The 23354-nt window shown below is 40.4% G+C and overlaps 1 protein-coding gene across 4 annotated transcripts in view; it reads left to right on the top strand.

Moving 5' to 3' along the window:
• Positions 1 to 23354, top strand: part of LOC121860898 (RING finger and SPRY domain-containing protein 1-like) — a gene marked incomplete at its 3' end in the record, with an annotated part of 109006 nt that overhangs the window by 26583 nt on the left and 59069 nt on the right. For all 4 annotated transcript variants that reach the window (XM_042358261.1, XM_042358260.1, XM_042358259.1 and 1 more), the window contains 1 exon segment: positions 1461 to 1740. In XM_042358261.1, the coding sequence (XP_042214195.1) occupies positions 1648 to 1740 (93 nt within the window).

The raw sequence follows: 23354 nt of genomic DNA, 5'->3' as shown, positions 1-23354 counted from the left end.
TGTTCATTGCTGGTATAATGATTTCTTCACTCTCTGTGAAAGGTTTCTATTTGGTAGTGATCAGGTGCTCTATTTTCAAAGAGGCACTGACGAGATTGGTATCGGGTGTCGATTTGTAGTGTGCTTCAAACATTCGCGAAGATTGAATCTTCTTAAGGAGCAAGTTTTCAAAATAAGCTTGTGGCTTACTCTGAAGATGATGGTGACTTCTCTCCAGGTGACGGCAAAGTTTGCTTGGCACCAGGCATTGGCGTGACATTATCTGTGGGCACAGCAGACACAATGCCGTTGGATGCTCCTTCTCTTTCTCCTCATCAGTCAGATGAAATCCATACTTGACGAAAGCTTCACTCCATTTCCTCTCCACTGCTGTACGTTTTGCTGTTTTCTTTGGTGAAACAGGTATCTTCTTCTCAGCTTCTGGTAGAGCATCTTCTTTTACAGATGTACAGCTCTGACTGTCCTCTGTCACAGCATCTTCTCCGCTCTCCGGATGATAAATCAATATATCGATACATACAGCTGATCACCTGGTGGATAGACCAGAGTGTGGTCACCAGACACATTAATGAATGTATATCCCACACCAAATTGGTATGCACACTAGGAAGTGTTAGGAAAAAATGTAATATACATGTGTATAAAACATATGCATGAGCACTTGTAAGAATATGCAGGGATCGAAAAAATATCGCTGGTGTTGTACGCAAGAATTTGTCATTTGTGAAGTGTCTCATGTCTCATATACATGCATAGATAACTAACGACAGGTACTCATCAACATTAACAGAAATAAAAATCCTCGTATTATCCGGGCGTACTGTATTTACCTATTGAAAAGTACAGCAGTCAAATTTTTAAGTACTCTTACTTTTACTTAAGTACTGTATAGTTTTCTAATACAATTGAAGAAAAATAAAAATCATCACTTTTTACATGTAAACTAATTATATATTTTTTTATTAATTAATTATTAACTGTAGTAAAGAGTTGTGTGGGTGGAGGGTGTGGTGTGGGGAGACACCACACGGTCACATACCTACAGGTCTCTTGAGGTGAGGTGACATCAGGTCAGGTGGCAGTGGCCATGACAACAGACTTTCCCTTTGATCTTCTTTTGTCCATTAACACCTTGACCACCCACCTCACCCAGCCTACCCTCTTGTCCCCCTCCCCCATCAGGTTCCCTCTTCTCCCCCACCTCTCCTTAAATAACTAAGTACCACTGCCCCCCCCCACCCTACTCTACTCTACTCTACTCTACTCTACTCTACTCTACTCTGCTCTATACTCTACTCTGCTCTGCTCTGCTCTGCTCTGCTCTGCTCTGCTCTGCTCTAATTGAAGAGTTATTTACCTCATCTTCATGCATAAAATTGTGTTTGGGGAATGAATCCTCAATTATGCAAAAACAGAATTTTTCGAGATATAAAAGAGTGACTTAGTTTGTTATGTTTCAGAATGTGTTGGTGGAAGATGGAGCTGTCCACTTGGTGATGTTTCTTGTGGAAGTTACCTCTTAACAATGTATAAACAAGGCTATCACTGGAAAATTGATAAGAGACATTGCAGAACTAAATCAAGATTGATGGTACCATGATCTTGAGCTAGATAACACAACAGTGTGTACAGTAGTGTAGTGTAGTGATGGGGACGTGTTGTTGTAAGACACAGCCTGAACCAGGGGGTAATGATGACATCATCATTGACAGAAGAGAAATTGAATTCATCTCAGGATCTGTGAGTATTTAAGACACCTTTGTTAACATTTGTCATTGTTATTTTTCTTGTGTTTTCTTTTTATTTATTAATATGTGTTGTGTGGGGGAGGCAGGTGCTGACTGAACTTGTGTCTCAATGTTCCATCCATCATTTATACTGTAATAAACAGACCCAGACCTACCTCATCATGCACAAGGAACATGGAGTGTAGCAGAAGGACTTAAGAGGTACCACACTGACGCTGACTAGTGTAGGTGTTCACTCGAGGACAAACTTGAACTTGGCCGTGAGGCAGATGGCGGAGGATAACTAATGGACTCACTTGTTTCACACTCAGATATTATTCCTCTGGTGAGCTGGGTAAGTGCAGGTAGTCCCTTGGTACAACTCAGGAGTGAGACTGAAAATTACTGAATAACATTATGGCCTTAGACTTGATCTATGGCTGCCAACAGAGGCTCTACTTGATCTATGGCCACCAACAGAGGCTCTACTTGATCTATGACTGCCAGCAGAGGCTCTACTTGATCTATGGCTGCCAACAGAGGCTCTACTTGATCTATGACTGCCAACAGAGGCTCTACTTGATCTATGACTGCCAACAGAGGCTCTACTTGATCTATGGCCACCAACAGAGGCTCTACTTGATCTATGGCTGCCAACAGAGGCTCTACTTGATCTATGGCCACCAACAGAGGCTCTACTTGATCTATGGCTGCCAACAGTGGCTCTACTTGATCTATGGCTGCCAACAGAGGCTCTACTTGATCTATGGCCACCAACAGAGAGACTACTTGATCTATGACTGCCAACAGTGGCTCTACTTGATCTATGGCCACCAACAGAGGCTCTACTTGATCTATGGCTGCCAACAGAGGCTCTACTTGATCTATGGCTGCCAACAGAGGCTCTACTTGATCTATGGCCACCAACAGAGAGACTACTTGATCTATGACTGCCAACAGTGGCTCTACTTGGTCTATGGCCGCCAACAGTGGCTCTACTTGGTCTATGACCGCCAACAGAGGCTCTATGTGGTGGTGGGGGCTGAGTTAATACACCTCATGACCCATTGTTTATTGTTCTTGGTTGTCTGCCTGTAGAGGAACCATCTTTATGATTAACTTAAAACTGGGTATTCTTATGTCAATGTCATTTTATTTTGCATCTTTTCTCAGTCTTGTACTGGGATTTATCCTTTATCTGTGAGTGTTGCTGTCATAAAGTATAGGATGTTATAAGTTCACAATATTTTCAAGGTTTAACAAGTGTTCTTTTATGTATGGATTGTGAACACATCTTATTACTATACAATTAACCAGATATATATCTGCCATGGAAGGTTTGGTTGTAAACTACAGTACAGTACAGTACACTAAACAAATGCTGACAATCAGAAATGTTTATGTGAAATGTAAAGAATAAAAACACTCAAGTAACATTGAAACACATATATTAACTCGTAAAGCCCGGGTGACATTCATCTATGACCTTAAGTTTTGCGGCAAATAGTGATATCTTCGATAACTGGAACAATTGGTGCAGAGTACTTCCGGAGATGAGAGGTTTCCGGGTAACCAGACGACTTTCTCATACCCGGAAAAATTCCTTATCCCCAGTATTTTTTCCGGTTAACTATGCTTCTTGCGCAGACAGATGTTAGCTGACATCTCCAGAATGTTTCTGGGTGCTGGGGATGTTTTCCTTGAGTCTAAACTACCGGAGTCCGTAAATGCCGTTATAATTAAGTTAGAAACTTCATTTCTTTACTTTAATAACCCAGATTAGTTTATCTAAAAGTTTGGTTAAATAAATTCAGTATATTTAAAATTTTGAAATCTATATGATATGGGCATGAATGAAGCTGTGTGTTACAGCAAAGACTGTTATTTTCCACTTCCATGGAGCTGTGGGGGATTAGTGGGTCTCATGACCTGAAGATGTCTTGAATATGGATGAAAGCTAAGGTATTTTTGAGGTGTGACTCTGTTAGCAAAAATTGTACAAATCTTTATTCACAACATCTACTCTGATTGTGTTAGAGAAATGAAATTGGAACAATTTTATATATGGAGATGTGTTCCTGATGATGTTATTTTGTACCTATGAGATATATACTGTACAGTATTGTACAGGTATTGATGTTAATACTATATGACGACTCTGCTGCCACCAGAATGAGTTGTTCCATTTTGTTCTTTTTTTTTTACAGATGTTCTTATCATTATGGTAATTATTTTAAATGAGGCGACAACTTTTTATTATGAGTATTTTTTTTTTCTCTATGATCATAACTCACCTGTAGTGGACAGGGCATGAAGACTGAGGGAAACTGTGTGGTAAAACACGGTAAGAAACTGATCATATGAAACTAAATTGATGTCTCTATGTGTTTTGTGTGTGAGGAAAGTGATTTACAATAAAATATAACTCCAAAAAATGGGATGAGTCACTGTGTGTTGTCTGTTTGTTTACACTGACCCGCTTGGTCCAAGCGTACAGTACTCAAATGTCCACCAAAAATGTAAATTACACCATGACACTTTAACAAAGTTGCTCTCATTGGCAGGGGGTCCGGAGGGAGGATCACCCCCAACTAAGAAGTTAAGTTAGGTAGTTTCATTGATTGGTTAGATCAAGTTCTATTACGTTAGGTTATATTATGTTAGGTTAGGTTAAGTTAGGGGGGATGCCTCTGTGACCCGGGGGATCCTTTGTGACCCGGGAGGGATGCCTCTGTGACCCGGGAGGGATGCCTTTGTGATCCGGGAGGGATGCCTCAGTAATGGCTAGTACTACTTGTGAACAGGGCTGTGCCCTTCTGAGGGCCGAGTTAGAGAGGGCCAAGGAAGAAATCTTGAAATTAAAGGAAGTGATAACGAGGATGGAGGAAGAAACGAGACAAGGAAAGCCCGTGTCTGATGAAAACTCAGGCGAATGGAAGGTTGTGAGGAGAGGGACGACCAAACTGGTGGTGAAAAAACGCACCAAGGATACGACAACAACAGCTAAGTGTGCCAACTCTTGCAGTCCTTTGATAGATGAATTGGACGTTAGCATAGTCAGGGACAAGGCAGACAAGGAAGGTACGAAAACCTTAATTGTTGGTGATTCCCAGGTACGATACCTGGACAGAGCTTTTTGTGGTAGAAATAAAAATAGGATGGGGGTGTGTTTGCCAGGAGCTGGGGTGGGGGATATAGTTGACAGGATGGACAATATCTTGTCTGGTAATGGGAACAAACCCATTATCTGCTTCAGTGCAGGAGGCAATGATATTGGCCATTGTAGGAGTGAGGAGCTTCTTGATAAGTTTAAGATAGCTATAGAACGTATTAGGTCGAAGGGAGGGATCCCTATCATATGTGGTGTCCTGCCTAGAAGGAGAGCTGGTAATGAACGGTTGTCAAGGGCAGTTGGTGTCACCGGCCGTCTTGACAGATACTGCAAGTCAATATCAGTCCCATTCATTGACAACTGGGACAACTTCTATGGCAGAAGGGACCTTATGCTAGGAATGGGGTGCATCTGTCTAAGGATGGGGTGCCAACCCTGGCTGGCTCTCTCGACAGGGCAGTTCAAAAGATGTCGAAGTCTTCAAACTGCTAGGAGAACATATGAGCAAGGGGGTGGAGGAGACTGCAGTGAGAGCGGGTAAACAAAGTGAAAGGTTACAGGGAAATAGTGCTAGGAATGATGACAAAACTAAATTTGGCAGGGAGTTAAAACCTAAACACGTCAAAGAGAGGACCCAGAACACGACTAATTTAAATGTCTACTTTGCAAACAGTAGAAGTATGAGAAACAAAATGGATGATATTAGGGCCTTGGTATGTACCGAAAAAATCGATATAATAGCATTCACCGAAACTTGGATAAACCTAGACTCACGTGAGTTACCTGTTGAATACCAAATTGCAGGTTACAAATTATTCCATACCGATAGGCAGATTAGGAAAGGAGGCGGAGTTGCAATCTATGTCAGGGATAATCTGAAGTGTGAAATAAATAAGGAAATAAAAACTGAACTGAATACAGAAACAATTTGGATAGAATTAATGGATGGCAGGGAAAAATTAATCACAGGAGTAATATATTGACCTCCAAATCCTGATAAGGTTAATGAGCGACTTATTTGGGATGAAATGCGCAAGGCTTCCATACATAGCAAAGTCTGTATAGTAGGCGACTTTAACTTTAGCCAAATAGATTGGATCAACCTTATGGGAAACTCAGAATCAGAGGATTTTCTTGAAACAATTCAGGACTGTTTCCTAAGTCAACATATAACTGAACCCACCCGGGGTAATAATATACTCGATTTAGTTCTGTCAAACAGAGAAAACCTTATTAGTAATGTCTAGGTAGGGAACGAACTTGCTAAGAGCGATCACAAGGACATAAGATTACAATTAGAATTTCAGGGCAGCCGCAAGGAAAATTCCACGAAAGTCCCAAATTTCAGAAGGGCAAACTTTGATAGTTTGAAGAGGCAGCTGAGAGAAGGGGTATGTCAGTTGTAACGGGACTTTCAGACAGAGAGGAAGGGCTTATGGAAACTCGTCGTGTACAAATGACATATACAGTACAGTGACCCCTCGTTTAACGAACACCTCGGTTAACGTAATTTCGATTAACGAACTGCCTTCCATAAGGATCTTCAATTCGGTTAACGAAAAAAAATTCGCTTAACGAACTTCTTACGAACCGACCTCAACATGTTTTCGCTTGCACTGACCGGGCAACCAGCTTTAGTATCAGTCCGCCAATACATTAATCGGTTCTAGGGCTTAAATTCCTTACTATTTTTGTAAATATCAAGAAGTTTATACTATTCAATAATTTTAAAAGTTTAATATTCAATTTTTTAGTCATTTTAACAATTATTGAACGAAATTGAAGGTAAAGTGACTAGTTTAATGCGCGGCATCCAGCCTCTTAACACAGCAAACAGGCGTCAGTCTCTCTCTGTTTTCACTGGAGGTAACATCTTGCTTGAGACTCTCTTCAACTAAATGCTTTTTTTCTGTGTTTCCAAGCAAATTATTGGTCATTTTGAAATATATTTTATATATTGACAATATATAATGCAGTGCAGCATTGATTTAAAGAAAATAATCTTGAATTAAACCAGAGAGCTAAAATTTTATGGGTGAAATGGCACCATGGGGTGACTTCTCTTCCACCCCAATGCCTTCTCTTCTTCCTTCTCCTCCACCCCCATTCTAAATCCCATCATCATCATCATCATCCAGGAGCCTTCTACATACACACCTCAAAGTAAGTGAACTTTTCTACCATTTTTGTTGAATTTAGGAAATTTTCGGTGAGCTGGAACCAATTACCCAAAAACCCATTGAAACAATGGTTTCGGTTAACGAACGACCTTCTGGAACGGATTGAGTTCGTTAACCGAGGGGCCACTGTATTACACTATTTACATTCACAGAGCAAGTTTTCATGTCCAAATATCTCCAGTTACTTCACGCACAACTCGGCTGCTATCTTGTACCCCACATCGGCGTGTGTATACCAGGCCTGGAGTTCCTGGTTCTCCTTGCTGTCCGGTTCAGTCGGTGGCTCACGCTGCTCTGCCATGACCACCATCATCACCACCACACAAATATGGCTTGGTTGCCAACTAATCCTAATACAATACATCAAAAGTTTTACACCTTATACCCTATAAAACAGAATATGGCTCTTACATAATGTTTTAACAACCAAACTAAATAACACTGATATAAAAAAACATCGTAAATCAAAACATTAGATGGAGGTGGGGTATATTTGTGGGACCTGACCTAATGCAATATCAGGTCACCCATTGTCGGGGTGGGGGTTTAGTGGGTCTCATGACCTGAAGATGTCTTGAATAAAGATGAAAGGTAAGGTGCTCCAGTGTTTCCCACTTACTGAATGTACAGTATAGTATAATATACAAAACTGTAATAACCTTTTACCTTCTTCACACTGTATTCTTAGCTATTTTTGTTCTGGTACAATAATGTACAGCACTGCACAACACAAATTGTACACAAAAACAGCAGCTAGCGAGGAACAACCTTCTACAATGGCAGCAGAATATGAATCCAAGCAGCTGGGTCACCCACTCACCTGACAGGTGGGGATGGGTTGGAGCATAATGTTCTCCCTCAGAACTCAATGAAAATTTATTCCCAAATCCAGACTTGAGAGATTTTCTTGAACCCTTCTAAAAATTTTCTCAGAAAAAGCGCCTGATTTTCAACCTCGGAAGCTCGTTCACAGACCCGGAATTGAGAGAATTTTTCCAGAAAAATTCCGAGCTGATTTTAATTCTGCATGTTGGGGACTTCTAGTTCATAAATGTATCACTGTAGTTTGAATGTCCAGACAGGATGAATTACAGGTAAACCTTGAAATACCATATTCTGAGAAGCGATATTCCGCTATAACGATGGTCATAAATTAAGACCATCTCGCTATATACGATAAAAATAACTTGCTGTAGCGATATCCATTAAAGGGCCATCAAAATTCATTGTTTGGAATGTTTTTTTATCTCTAGTGCAAACTATGAGTTGTATACAGTAAGTCCTCGCTTAACGTCGTCCTGCTTAACGTTGTTTCGGTACTACGTCGCTGAACTTTAGAGACCAAAAATTCGTTTGACGTCCCAGTTACTCAGTACAAAGGCGTTTGAGTCATCATGGACTACTTTTTACCTTTTTCACAATATGTATTTAGGATGGTGTGTGCATGTAAATGAGTAAAAATAAATGAAGAAAGTTACTATATTTACTGAAAAATAAGTTGAAAAAAAAATGTACAGTACAGTAAAGCCTTCGATAACAAAGGTTCAACCAACAACTTTTCATATTTAAAACCCTAGTTAATTTAGGACCCAATTCAGTTTAAGTCCTATTTCATTCGTATTTATGACCAAAATATAATAAAAGTAAAATAAAATTACATTTTTATATAAATAATAACTAAATCTCGATATGTATTATAAAAAGAAAAAATGCCTGTACAGTACTGTAAAAAAAAATGAAGAGCGCCTTGCGCAAAGAAGCTGCCTTGCTAATGAGTGGTTAACATCAGTCGGAGCTTGGCGGGCCTTTTGTTTTCACGCATCTGGAACAGGGAGAAAAACTTTTTAAAGTTTCTACAATCATTTTTGCATCCCTATTCAACATGAGCAAGAGAGCAAGTGATGGTAGTGTTGGTTCAAAAGCTAAAAGAAAGTGTATAAGATTAGCCGAGAAACTAGATGTGTTAAAACGATATGAAAAAGGTGAGAGGTCTGTGGATATTATATGGAGCAAGCAATGAACATATTTTCTGAAGTGGATCCATTAACAGAACAAAGCATTAAAATTTAAATAAACACAAATGACCTCTACATAAGGATGTATAATGAGAAAAGAAAGCAGCTGTGCAAGGTTCTTTTGAGAGCTTTATTATTCGAAGGCCTAAACCATCAACTTCAGCTACACCATCAAATTCAGCATCATAAGCACCTTCAACATCAACTTCAGGTTCAGTAACAGTTTCAGCAACAGCTTTATGGAAAGCTATAGCTTCAGCTAGAGTCGAACCTACAGCTTCAGCCAGAGTTGAACCTGATGACTTCTTCATCTGAGTAAAAACTCCCACAATATTCATTGGCTGTCCTTATGTTTTAGACGTAACCACCATTGTTGAGTAGAATTTTTGTTATACACTCGTAAATGTTATTTAAAGCATATATGGACAGTAAATAAGTGTTGCTTTCATATAAAAAGACAGACCACTGTCCTGACTAATTCTTCCTCTAGTAAATTCTTCTCGTCCTTAACCAAAAACACCTGTTATAACTTCTGCACTCCTTATTTTCCTCCTCTTTTCCGACCTGATAACTCTACAGCCAACTCTCCCCCTGACAAAGCCAATCTCTTTGGCACCTTATTCTCCTCTAACTCCACCTTAGACAATTCCAACTCTATCCCTCCTACTCCTCCTACTGAACCTATGCACTTTCCTATAATCTCCACTCGCAGGGTTGCCGGTGTGTTATCCAGGTTGGATGTGAGTAAGGCGCATGGACCGGATGGAATACCCCCCTGTGTTCTGAGGGAGTGTGCTGAAGCCCTGGCCCCTGTGCTTGCTCGCCTCTTTTGCCTCTGCCACAAAACCCAAACTTTTCCTTCTTCTTGGAAGCATGCCTTGGTTCAGCCCATCCCAAAGAAGGGTGACCATTCTAATCCCTCTAACTATCGCCCCATTGCCCTAACTTCATCCCCTTCTAAGATTTTCGAAACTATCTTGAACTCCCATTTTCTTCGTCACCTTGAACGCCTTTCTCTTTTGTCGGATCACCAGTATGGCTTTCGCCAGGCGAGATCTACTGGTGATCTGCTCTCCTACTGCACCCATCTTTGGTCATCCTCTCTTAGGGATTATGGGGAAACTTTCGTCGTGGCCCTCGACATCTCCAAAGCATTTGACAGGGTATGACACAAGTCTTTGCTTTCTAAACTTCCCTCTTATGGTTTCTCTCCTCCACTTTGTTTTCTAATCTCTAGCTTCCTTGAGAACCAATCCTTGGCAGTTGTTGTCAAGGGATCGATCTTTCACTCTTTCTCTACCAGTAGTGGTGTCCCACAGAGTTCTGTTCTTTCACCTACTCTCTTCCTTCTTTTTATCAGTGATTTACTTCACACTACAATTAGTTCTATCCATTCTTATGCTGATGATTCTATTCTTCACTCTTCTTCACATTTTCCCCTTCCTCCTAATTCCCAAACTAGATCTGTTTCTAGAGCTGATATCAATGCGGATCTGTGCAGCATCTCCGAATGGGCAGGTACAAACTTGGTTAAATTCAATAGTAATAAAACTCATTATTTACCAATTACACTTTCTAAATTAGATGATCTCCCACCAATTACATTTCAGGATGCTATCATTCTGCTAAATTCTGAAATAAATATGCCAGGCCTCACCATTTCCTCTAATATGTCATGGAAACCACACATCCTCAACATTGCTAAAGCTGCCTCCCGAAAGCTGGGAATGCTGTACAGATGCCGTAGCTACTTCACTCCTGAGCAGTTGCTTCAAGTATATAAGGGATTCATTCGTCCTAACTTCTGTCCAACTGTTAGATAGGGTGGAATCAAAGGCATTTTGTCTTATTAACTCTCCTCCTTTAGTTGACAATCTTTCTTCCCTTTCTCTTCTCTGCAATGTTGCTTCACTCTCTCTCTTCTTTACAGGTAAGGTACTCCTCGATTTATGACCTACTACTCGACTTACGACCACCCGTACATTCGACCGCTGCAGTCGTACCAAAATTTTTTCAAATTACGTATCTTCGAGTCCCAACCTTAGTTATTGCGCTGTGTACTGACAAAATTTTCGTTTGTAATTCCCTTTAAAATGGCTGGCAAGCTTAAAAGTGAGAGTTTTGTGGTGCTGAGAAGAAAGAGAGACCCCCATTTTAGGTTTCCTATGTATTATTTTTGCATTTTCGACATACGACCAATTTGACTTACGACCTGGATTTGGGTCCCTAACCCCGTCGTAAGTCGGGAACTGCCTGTATTTTAATGGGCAATGTTCGGTGGATTTGGCATCCTGTGTACTGCCAGCAAGGCCATGGGGTCGTAACACTCGTCTTGCCAAACTGTGGAATGCTCTGCCTTCTTCTGTGTTTCCATACTCATACAATCTGTCTCACTTTAAAAAGCCGGTTTTCCGGCTTCTTCTTGATGTAGATTAACACAGTATTGTATACAGGGTAACCTTTTTCTTCTCTATTTTTAATTTCTTTCTGTTCTTATTTTTTCGCCCCCTAGGCCCTGTTGTGGGTCGTTTGACCTGTGGCCGGGTGGGCTAATTCACGATAACAAAAATAAACAAATAAAATAAGCAAATAAAAAAAATAAAAAAGTGCCTAAACCATCTTCAATCTTGCCGGAAGTTGGGAGGGGGAGGTGTTGTATTATGACAGCTGGGGCCAGCCTGCCGGCCAACCAAGGTTACCTAGTGGTAATTATTTATCTGTCATGTAGAGGAGTTTTAAGTTTTTCTCTTATAAATCTCAATGAATGTGAATTTATGGTAATGCATACAAGCACCTCACCAGGCATCACACAAGGAGCTTTGAATTTATGTACTGTATGTGTAATGTATTTCATGGGGCAAAGGGAGGCTGGGGAACGTAACTCCCATATTTTATCTGTTTCTTATGGGGAAAATTGATCCGCTTAACGTTGTTCCGTATAACGTTGCGTTTTCAGGAACGTAACCCTGATGTTAAGCGAGGTCTTACTAAATTAACTGCTGTCTTGCTAGGATTCCAGCAATACAAATTATATTTTTCTGCGTCAAGTCAGTGACATTCTATAAGGAAACAATATTTGACCCCATGCATGATGCATCTCTACCTTCACTTGTCAGCCCTACCTCCACGTTGCCACAACCTGCGCACTACAGCCGTGTGTTTGGTTCTTTGTTGATCATAAACCCACCATCACATGGCTCCACTATTATCAGCCAGCTTTGTACTTATCATCGGTGTTTTTCTTATATAGTGAGAGGACAGCACTAACATTTAGACTGAACTGTGTTATGGTGACGATCAAGTGATATTTTCTGTGTTTTTGTGACTGTAAGGTGCGTCGACTCTGTTGTTTTGAAAATGTGAGCAGTGTCGGCCGCTATCATTGTTTTTGTTATCATCGCTCACTCTGTTTTTGTGACAAGTGCCTTTGCTCTGTTTTTGTGACAAGTGCCTTTGCTCTGTTTTTGTGACTGTGAAATGAGCAGTGTAACCTTGAAAATGTCTGGGAAGGCCAAGGCATCCAAGACAACTGTGTCTCTGAGGTGAAGCTTGACACTGTTAAGCAGCATGAGACTCCCCAGAGGCTGTGTGACATCTCCACTCCACCTACAAGAGTCCTCTTAGCCTTGAAGGGGACATGTGATAATGACCAGACTTATAGTAGTAGAATTGTTTGGTCGGTGAGACATGTGTGTTTGGGGACTGGCTGGGAATGTATCCCATTGAACCCCATGTTATAATGTTCCCTATCTATGATAATTCACCTTGTGTTGGGTTTATTAGGAACCTAACACCCACCATAGCTTGAGGTTTACATGTACTTTGTGTAGGATATTTATATGTTGTAACAGGTTTCCCCTGGGTTATGGAAAGGTTCCAATCCTGAAAATCTTTTCATAGCACGAAACCTTTTTTCCCGTATAGTATAGTAAAACTTTGTTAAGGTGGACCCCGCTAAGGCGGATATTGCTTAAGCCAGACAATACAGTGGTCCTTCGGTTAAGGAACGGTCCAATTAACGAAATTTCGGTAAACGAATTAGCTCCCATATGGATTTTCAGTTTGATTAACGAACAAATCTTCAAATAACGAAAGCCTTATGATAACACGTTTTGTTGTGCGCCTCGGCTGATCAGCTGATCGGCTAGTCCGCCAATACAGTAATTTATTCTATGTTTACATTCTTTTCCAGTGGAGTAAATATCAAGAAAGTTGTGCTCGTTAATATTTTTGCATTTTTTATAGTATTAAAATTATTAGTCATTCTAAAATCTAATTAACGTATTGATAATATATACAGTACAGTACAGGGAACTAGTTTTTGTGCTCCCATCAGCCGCTTGACTCACCCGCCAAAACTTCTCTGTTTAACTTTGTTTACAGTGGAGGTAATATCGAGTTTGTTGGTCTCCTGAATATTTTTACACTAAAATTATTGATCATTCTGAAATTTAGTTAACATATTGATAATATATAGCGCAGTGCAGTGTTGATTTAAATAAAATAATCTTGAATTACAGCTAGTGAACTTAAAATTTTATTGGTGAATTTACTGCATCAAGCATGGGTGAGAAAGATGATTCCCCTCAGTGCTCCTCTCCAAAAAGGAGAGAGGATTTTCATGTTCGAGAATCTGTCAGTCCAGAGGTTCCTGACATTATTATGGAAGGTGACTCGCCTTCTAAGAAGCATTAAAATGCTTCTCTTCTCCCTTCTCCTCCATCTCCACTTCCTTCTCTTCTTCCTTCTACTCCACCCCCACTTCTAATTCACCATCATCATCATCAACCAGGAGCCTTCTACATACACACCTCAAAGTACTGTAAGTGTACTTTACTGCATTTTGTTTATACTTTGTATGTACTTTTCTGTGAGTTAGAATCAATTACCCAATATCCCATTGAAATAATAGATTCGGTTAAAAAAATTTTCGGGAAACGAACGACTCTTTGGAACCAATTGTGTTCGCTAACCGAGGGACCACTGTATTATTTTCTTAAAAATAATTTTAAAATTAAAATTGTTCAAAAATTAAAAAAAAGTAGGACAAAATTTGTCCTTCGATGACACGTCTGCAAAATTTCAAGGGACCAAGGTGTCAGCACTTGGGACACAGGTGCCCGAGAGTTACCAATTGTTGTTTGGGGTATATTATTTCATTCACTCTAGTAATGATACAATGATTCTTGTTATGTTATCATAGATAAATGTATGGTTTATATAATTTGTTTATCAATGTGCCCATCACTATTTTCAAATTAAACTACAAGATATGTATTTCTCTCATACATATTTCGATCTTACACCTGGCAACAGGAGCCTGGGAGCGAGTGAGTGACCACTGGTTAAAGTGTTGTCTGCAGTTGTGTCTCTCCTCCTTCCCTGCCATGTTTAACTGGATGTACTGTTATTATTAGTGTTTACTGATATAATAGTGTTTAATAGTGATTAATCATGGCCTTGCAGCCAAGTTAGACTCATCACTGTAACCACCAGGCTACTGGGCCAAGCTGTGAGGTGTTATGGTTGTTTTTCAACTTCTATTTTTGGGTATATACACATAGCCGCCTTCATTTATTTTTACTCAGTTACATGCACACACCATCCTACATTAACACATTGTGAAAAAAAGTTAAATAAATACTTGTTCTAATGGCAAACACATAAAGGGAATATACATTTCTTTGCACATGAGTCAGCTGACTGAGTGAGGGAGGGGAAGATGGTCGCAGAGTGTAGGGGGGGGGGTGTTGTGCCAGCTGATGTTCATTACTGTGGTGAAACAGGGAGTACAGTCAACCCTCGCTTTACGCGGTCCCACATTCCGCGTTTCCACGTTTACGCGGTACCCTGCTGAAACCGGGATGCTCACATTCCGCGGTGCGTGTACCCCTTTACGCGGAGAGTGTCTGGCTCGACGCTATTTTTAGATTCGCCCCTCCCGCCTGCTCTCGCCTCCGCCTGGGCAAGCCGCGCGGTAAGGTTGCGCAGTGCATGTCTCTGTTGCGTTATCAGTGACGTCATATGACGTATCGGATTGTGATTGGCCATGCATCCCTACCTCCCTCCGCTGCTAGCTGTAATTGGTTTAAAGTAAAATGATGTGTCCACCCGGGAGAGGGAGGGAGGGAGGGAGGAAAGACGAAGCTTGACCTAGCCGCGGCAGTTTCATCCCTCCAGGCCACACCGTGTAATCGTGCATCCATTGTTCTGTAAAATGGCTTCCGCCGGACCACCGCCCCCAGAGAGAAACCTTTCCTTACCTGGACCCAGCCGCCCTAAGCCAAAGAAGACACGACGTTCCTTAAGCTACGAGGTGAAGTACAAGATCATCCAAGAGTTGGAGAAAGGAACAAGACAGGTTGATTTGGTGCGCCAGCATGGTGTGAACGAATCTACGATTCGAACAATAAAGAAGGATGCAGCCAAGATAAAGGAGCACATGAACATCACAAAGTCTACAGGTGCTTCTATGATCAAGTATTTCCACAACCAGGTGCTTCTCAAGACGGAAAAATTACTTGTGAGCTACTTGGTGCGTCAGGCGCGACGGAACATGGCGGTGGACACGCGCTCTGTTAAGGAGTACGCAAGTGAACTGTATGCTGCAGTGTCACGAAAGATGGGAATTACAGAGCCCAAACCCTTTAATGCTTCCTCTGGGTGGTTACAGAGGTTTAAGAAGAGGAACAAGATCACCAATATCAACATTGGTGGTGAAGAAGCTAGTGCTGACCGTGTTGCGGCTAGGGAATTTCCTCCGTTTTTACATGAGATTATGGAGGAAGGACAGTACACCGACGACCAGATGTTTAACATGGACGAATCTGGTCTTTTTTGGAAAAAGCTACCTTCCAAGACCTTCGTTGTGAAGAATGCCAGCAAGATTCGGGGCCGAAAGTTGCAGAAGGAGCGCATCACCGTCCTGTTTACCACCAATGCCTCCGGTACCTGTAAGCTCAAGTTATCGGTGATCCACACAGCACGCAAGCCGCACGCCTACAAGAGCATGGACATGACCAAGCTAAATGTCCACTGGCTGACCGCACGTAAGGCGTGGATGTTCTCTACACTGTCCCTCTCCTGGTTTGATGACTGTTTCGTTCCCGATGTGAAGAAATTCTGTGAGCAACAGAATGTGCCATTCAAGATTTTGTTGCTGCTGGACAACGCACCAGGACACTCGCCCCTACTGTTAGATCGTCACCCCAACGTAAAAGTGGTCTTCCTTCCTCCCAACACTATGTCTATATTACAGCCCATGGACCAAGAGTTAATCTGTAATGTAAAAGCTGCATTCTCTACTAAAAAATTCAAGCTCCTGAACGACTACACCAACACCAGGGAAGAGTTGCGTAACCTGAGTGACACCACCACCGATAGCAAGAGCGAAGACGACGAGGATCAACAGTTGGCAGAGCAACAAGTACTTTTAAAACAATTCTGGAGAATATTCAACATCAAGAAAGCTGTGGACTTCTTGGTGGAGGCATGGGATCAGCTGTCTGTAGTAACTGTTCGTCACGCATGGAGACGTGTTGCAAGGCATTCCGGCCGTTAGGAAGAGTCAATCTGTGACTGGTGAGGTTCAGACTGTTGCAGTAGCAGTGGACCTTGCCAGAGAAGCTGCGCAGAGTGTTACAGCTGCAGGCTTCTCCGAGACCACCAACGACGACATCCTGGAGGTGATAAGGGATCCTGATGTGACTACCAACGAGATGGTAGATGATGATGACGTCAGTGAAGAGGCAGGTGGTGCGTCATCCCAAGAAGAACGCCGCTTATCCCATAATAATGTTAGGGGTGCCATCGAGTGTATCGAGAAAGTCAAGCTCCTCCTTTCCGACGACCCTGACGCAAACAGGTATGAAATCTTCACTACCCTGCTGTTGCAGACTATGGAGCCCTACATCAAGGTTTATCACGACAACATAAACACCAGCCGTCAGCAAAGCATAACAGAGTTCTTCTCCCGTAACCCACCACAGCCAGCTCAAGCCAGTGATAGTGACAGAGGTAGAGACAGTGATGATGACTTTGAGGGATTTGTCAGGGAGGCCCTGACAAGTGTGGATGACAGTGATGGCCAGTAGCCTGCCCTCTGCCTCGGAACCAGCCTCCATCCCCGTACGCCGACCCATCTCTTCTACTAACGTAAGTGTTAACCCCAACCTTTATTTTTCCTAACTTAACCTTTATTTTTCCTAACCTAACCTTTATTTTTCCTAACCTAACCTCTTCTATATTAATTGTGCGTGCATACCATCATAAAGTTGAGATAATATTTTTACTACAACATAGTTGTGTGTCGTCAAAAAGTGGAGTTTGGGGTCGGCCCGGTCTCTATTTCAATTAATCCCATATGTTATGTTGTTCACTTTACGCGTTTCTCACTTTCCGCGGTACCCTGTGGGTTGAATTAACCGCGTAAAGTGAGGGGTTCACTGTAATATGCAAATGGCGGCTGTGTTGAACTTTCATTTGGCTTTTATTTATTTATTTGACGATACAGTATTTTTTTTTTATTATTTTATTCCTCACATTTCATGGTACTGTATACTGTACTGTATATTAGTTTAAGAGAACTATGGCTACTGGAGGAAAATACACACAGAGTTTTTTCCGAAATACTCCCTGCCATAAAATACAGTACAGTGAAACCTAGCTTTACGCTGTCAGTTGATCCCACGGAGGCCTGCGTAAAGTGAACAACATAACATATGGGATTAATTGAAATAGAGACTGGGCCGACCCCGAAACTCCACTTTTTCCCGACACATTACGTACGTTTTAGTAAAAATAACATCTTAACTTTATGATGGTATGCACACACACAGCCTCTGAAAAGTCGCCAGGTCACCATCATATGTCTGTCATATCGCTGAGCAACTAACGGCGAAAAACTCTTGGCGACTGATGTTATTGTCGTGATATTACAGTTGTCGTCAGGTGCGTCCGGAAAAGAAACTTCTCTACACTTGATGCGCGCCTATATTTTCATACATTAACCGTATTTCTTCCTAACGGGATGGCCTTTACCACCTGCCTCTTTACTGGCGTCATCATCATCTAACATCTCGTCGGCAGTCACATCAGGATCTGTATCACCTCCCACCAATATGATGCGTTGGTGGTCTCGGGCTCTGGCTGTAACACTCTGCATGGCTTCTCTGGCAAGGTCCTGCTATTGCAACAGTCTGAACCTCACCAAGTCACAGATTCAGCTCAGCCTCCCATCTGGAATACCTTGTGACACGTCTCCATGCGTGATGAACTGTTGCTGCAGACAACCCAATCCCAGCCACCTCCACCAAAGAAAGTCCTGGCCTTTATGCGGCGTTGAATTTTTTCTCCAAAAGTGTTTCACAAATTGCTTCTTGCTCTGCAACCATTCTCGTCCTCTTGGCTCTTGCCCCATCAATTGTCACCAGGTTCACGCCGTCATCAACATGGTGTTGGTATAGTCGTTAAAGGAGCTTAAATTTCTTCTGCAGAAGATACCCAGCTTTCACATTACCAGATTAATTCTTGGTCATGGGGTTGTATTAATATGGCGTAGTGTTGGGAGGAAGACCACTTTTACGTTGGGGTGGCGATCCAACAGTAGAAGCGGAAGTGTCTGGTGGGTTGTCAAAGCAGCAACAAAATCTTGAATGGAACATTCTGCTCACAAATTTCTTCACGTCGGGGGTGAAACAGTCATCAAACCAGGAAAGGTCAGGTAGAGAACATCCACACACGCTACGTGCGGTCAATGATGGACATTTAGCTTGGTCATGTCCATGTTCTTGTGGCGTCGACTTAAATGTTATATGGATCACCGATAACCGGGCTTATAGGTGCGGAGGCATTGGTAGTAAACAGAATGATTAGTCGCTCATTCTGCAACTAAACCCTGACACTTGCTGGCAGTCACCGATATGAAAGGTCTTGGAAAGGTAGCTTTCCAAAAAAAGACCAGTTTAGGTATGTTAAACACCTGGTCGTCGGTGTATTGTCCTTCCTCCATAATCTCACGCACGTAAAAGCGGAGAAAATCTCGCCGCCTTCTGATCCAGCACAGCTCTTCACCACCAATATTAATGTTGTGGTGATCTTATTCCTCTTCTTAAATCTCTGCAACCACCGCAAAGCATTGAAGGGTTTGGGCTCTGCAATTCCCATCTTGTAGCACTGCACGCCACAGTTCACGTCTGGGTGCTCGCCATGGTAGCGTGTCCACCGCCATATTCCGTCTTGCGCAGCGAAATCAAGTAGCTCACCAAGTAATTTTCCGTCTTAAAGCACCTGGTTGTGAAATAACCTTGATCATAGAAGCACCTGTATGAACTGTGATGTTCATATTATCGCACTGTCTCCCGACTTGCATCCTCTTTGGTGTCCTGATTGTGGGTCGTTAACACACCATGCTGGTAGCATGAGATCAACCTGTCTTGTTCCTTTTTCCAACTCTTGGACCAGTCTTGTATTTTAATTTAAATGAGTTGGTACATCGTGTCTTCTTTGGCTTGGGCGGCTGGGTCCAGGTATTGCAAGGTTTCTTTGTGGTGAGTGGTCGGTGGCAGCCATTCTATGGAACAATAGATGCCGATATACTGCAGTGTATTGGCAGGTATAAGCTGACTTCTGAGTAGATCCAGCAGGCTTCGCGCTCCTTGGTGAGCCGTCATGGCCGATTAAACCAATTACAGCTAGCCGGGGGATGGAGGTAGGGCCTTGGCCCCAATCCTGATCCGATATGTCATATAGCGTCACCGATACTTCAACAAAGACATGCATCGCCAGCCTGCGGGCGTTTACCCAACGCCGTGCGGGATGGCCGGGAGATGGCGGAGGTTTGAATCAAAAATGGCGCGAGATGACCGCCAGCCGCTGTCCGCGCAAAGGAACACACGCACCGCGAAAGTGAGCATTCCGGTCTGGCAGGGTACCGCGTGAACGTGAAACGCCAGAAAAAAACGCCAGAAGCGGGTAATACTGTACTGTATTGTATTTTTGGGTGATGTCTTTGTTTATCATTTTTATACATTTAGGCTGAAGTAGCATTCATATATTGTGCATTGTTATTGAAAAATTAAACAAACGGCCCCTCGGATTGTTTGGTGTCCATAAGGGTGATGAAAAGGTTAAGCCTAAGACCTTATCAGTGAACTAAAAGTAAGTGTACAGTACTTTATGTACATTATTTTTTTAAATTAATTTTGATTAAAAAACATAGATTTCTTTTCATAAACTTGGATACATTGGTGTTATACTCGTTTTTTGCTTAAAATGACGATCTTTTTGGATAAACTTGCTCTAAGGTGGACAACCTCTTATCCCGCACACACCTCTCCCCAATTAGTCCACCTTAGCGATGTTTTACTGTACTTCCATTATATTAATTAAGATGCATTGCAAAGGCCCAAAAATGTAACACAAGCTAATATATATATATATATATATATATATATATATCAGAATATCACCTATATAATGCAACGGGGTGCATAAGACGCCCCAAATTTCCATTAAAAAGTAGCTTTTTGAGCTCTATTTGCTGTATAAGACCAAAACCAAATGTGAACACTTACCCACTGACTCAGTAGTCCTTACCAACCATCCTTGATTTTTTAAAAATAAGGCCAATTCACTTCAAGTAATGTCATCAATACCGCTGGTGTAGTAAACACTAGTGACGTCACTGAAGCGCAGGGGAGTGTTCCCTGCCTCAGGTGGTGTGACTATTTATACAACATGTGGTTCAACAGCAACCAACCGTATTCTAATTGTGATGTTTCATTAGGATTGAGGAAAAAGGTTACCAGTATGTATCTACTACATACATTTATTACACAAATATATATATATATATATATATATATATATATATATATATATATATATATATATATATATATATATATATATATATATATATATATATATATATATATATATATATAATATATATAATATATATATATATATATATATATATATATATATATACTGAATATACTATGAAAAAAAATGAATGTTCAATGAATTATTTATGGTGCATTAGGTACTAGCCACTTCTGATGGGCTATAAATAGCCTTCTTTATCTCCCTACATCTCAACCCTGAGCCAGACGGAAGGGTCTTGTAAATAACATGTTTGTTTATTTTCCATTTACTTAAATAAATTTACCAATTATTTGTTTTATTTATTTATTTATAATATACTGTAATATATTAAACACACTGTAATTATTTTCTTTAATTTATAAACTGTTTTATGCACAGGAATGTTCTCCAGTAGTGTTTCATTAGATTTGAGGAAAAATATTCATGACTTACACAATTGTTCCTCTTACTTTGACAACACAACATACATACAGTATATTATTTCTCAGTTTTGATTTTTTTTAATTTTTGTATTTATTACAGTTAGTTACTTAAAATAAGGCCAATTCACTTCAAGTAATGGCATCAAATATTACCAGCTGGTGTAGTGTAAACACTAGTGACGCGTCACTTGAGCGTCTGTAATTAACCGTGGTCACTTTTCCTTTCTTGTCTCCTCACTGGCAAATGGGGGCGTGGGGAGGGTGTGTTATGATAGCTTGTTTATTACAGGGTATAAACTCTTTTACGGTATGTTAGACAGGTTTATAATACATTTTTATTATTTTAATATACCGTAATCTTAATTTGAATCCAGCTTGCCAAACGTAAGTTTCAGTATAAAATAATTAGTGGTAAGACCTTGTGAGTGGCTTACTTATGTTTTCATCACCACTCTTGACACACTAAACCACAATATTTAAGAGGTAAGAATTTTAAACTTGGTGGTTTAGACGACCCCTACTGGCAGATTTTTAATGTTCAAATTTCGTCTTATAGGTATATATATATATATATATATATATATATATATATATATATATATATATATATATATATATATATATATATATATATATATATATATATATATATATATATATATGATAACTACAAGGAAAGAAGAAAACACAAGTTCTTTTGTGGTTATCAGCATATACTCTAGATCACCTACACTCATTATATATATATATATATATATATATATATATATATATATATATATATATATATATATATATATATATACACACACACACAATAGACTTCCCACTTAACGGGTCAATAGAACCCAGAGGGTCCCGCTTTTAGTGAACTCAATAAGTGAACAACAGAACATATGGGATTAATTCCACAGAAACCGCCCAACCCCAAACTCCACTTTTGAAGACACATAACTATGTTGTAGTAAAAATAACATCTTAATTTTATGATGGTACATGCACACAATTAATACTTTAGAGAAATAGAGAACAGTCGCCAAGTTAATGTCCATTCAAATAATGGACTCAACTCCTCCCCCTCTTCTCACACTACACTGCTGGCTCTTCCTCTGAGAAATTTTTGGGAAAACCACTAAATTTTAATAAATAATACCTCAAACTAAAGTTAGGATAATACAATTGACATTGCTGGATTCCTTGTAAGACCAGGAATATTGAATATAAATGTCATATATTTTGCAACAAAAGATAAATATATTTACTCAGAGAAAGCATTTTATCTAAAATTTGTATGTCTAATGCAAAATATATGATGTTTATATTCAAAATGATCACCAAATTATAAGAATCAGCAATGTAAATTATATTCTGGCCGGGTAATTTGTATGAATTTTATGAGCTAAAACAAATATCTTCAGTTAATAAAAAAAAATATTCTTCACGACACTATCTGTCAATCAAAGTGCCCCACCTTGCCCCCCCTCTTCCAACCGCCAGGTCAGTCCCAACCCTCCCCCCACCCCCACCAATCTCCCTTCAAGAGATGTTGTGAAAAATAAATTTTAACATTTTGTATTAAATAATACCTCAGATTAAAGTTAGATAATATAATTGACATTGCTGGATTCTTGTAAGACTAGGAATATTTTTGAATATAAATGTCATATATTTGCACAAAAGAGAACATATCTACTCAGAGAAACATTTTATCTAAAATTTGTATGTCTAATGCAAAATATATGATGTTTATATTCAAAATGGTCATCAAATTATAAGAATTCCAGCAATGTAAATTATATTCTGACCGGTAATTTGTATGAATTTTATGAGCTAAAACAAATATCTTCAGTTAATAAAAAAAAAATATTCTTCACAGGGTACAGATGGTCGGTCGGTCCTCCCACCCCCACCAACCTCCCAAGGAGATGTGGGATAACCAGAATATTTAACTTTTAATAATAAATAATACCTCAAACTAAGTTAGGATAATATAATTGACATTGCTGGTT

Source organism: Homarus americanus, unplaced genomic scaffold (assembly GCF_018991925.1).
Source record: "Homarus americanus isolate GMGI-L3 unplaced genomic scaffold, GMGI_Hamer_2.0 scaffold52806, whole genome shotgun sequence".
Classification (NCBI taxonomy): Eukaryota; Metazoa; Arthropoda; class Malacostraca; order Decapoda; family Nephropidae; genus Homarus; species Homarus americanus.
This window is presented reverse-complemented; position numbering and strand designations above follow the sequence as displayed.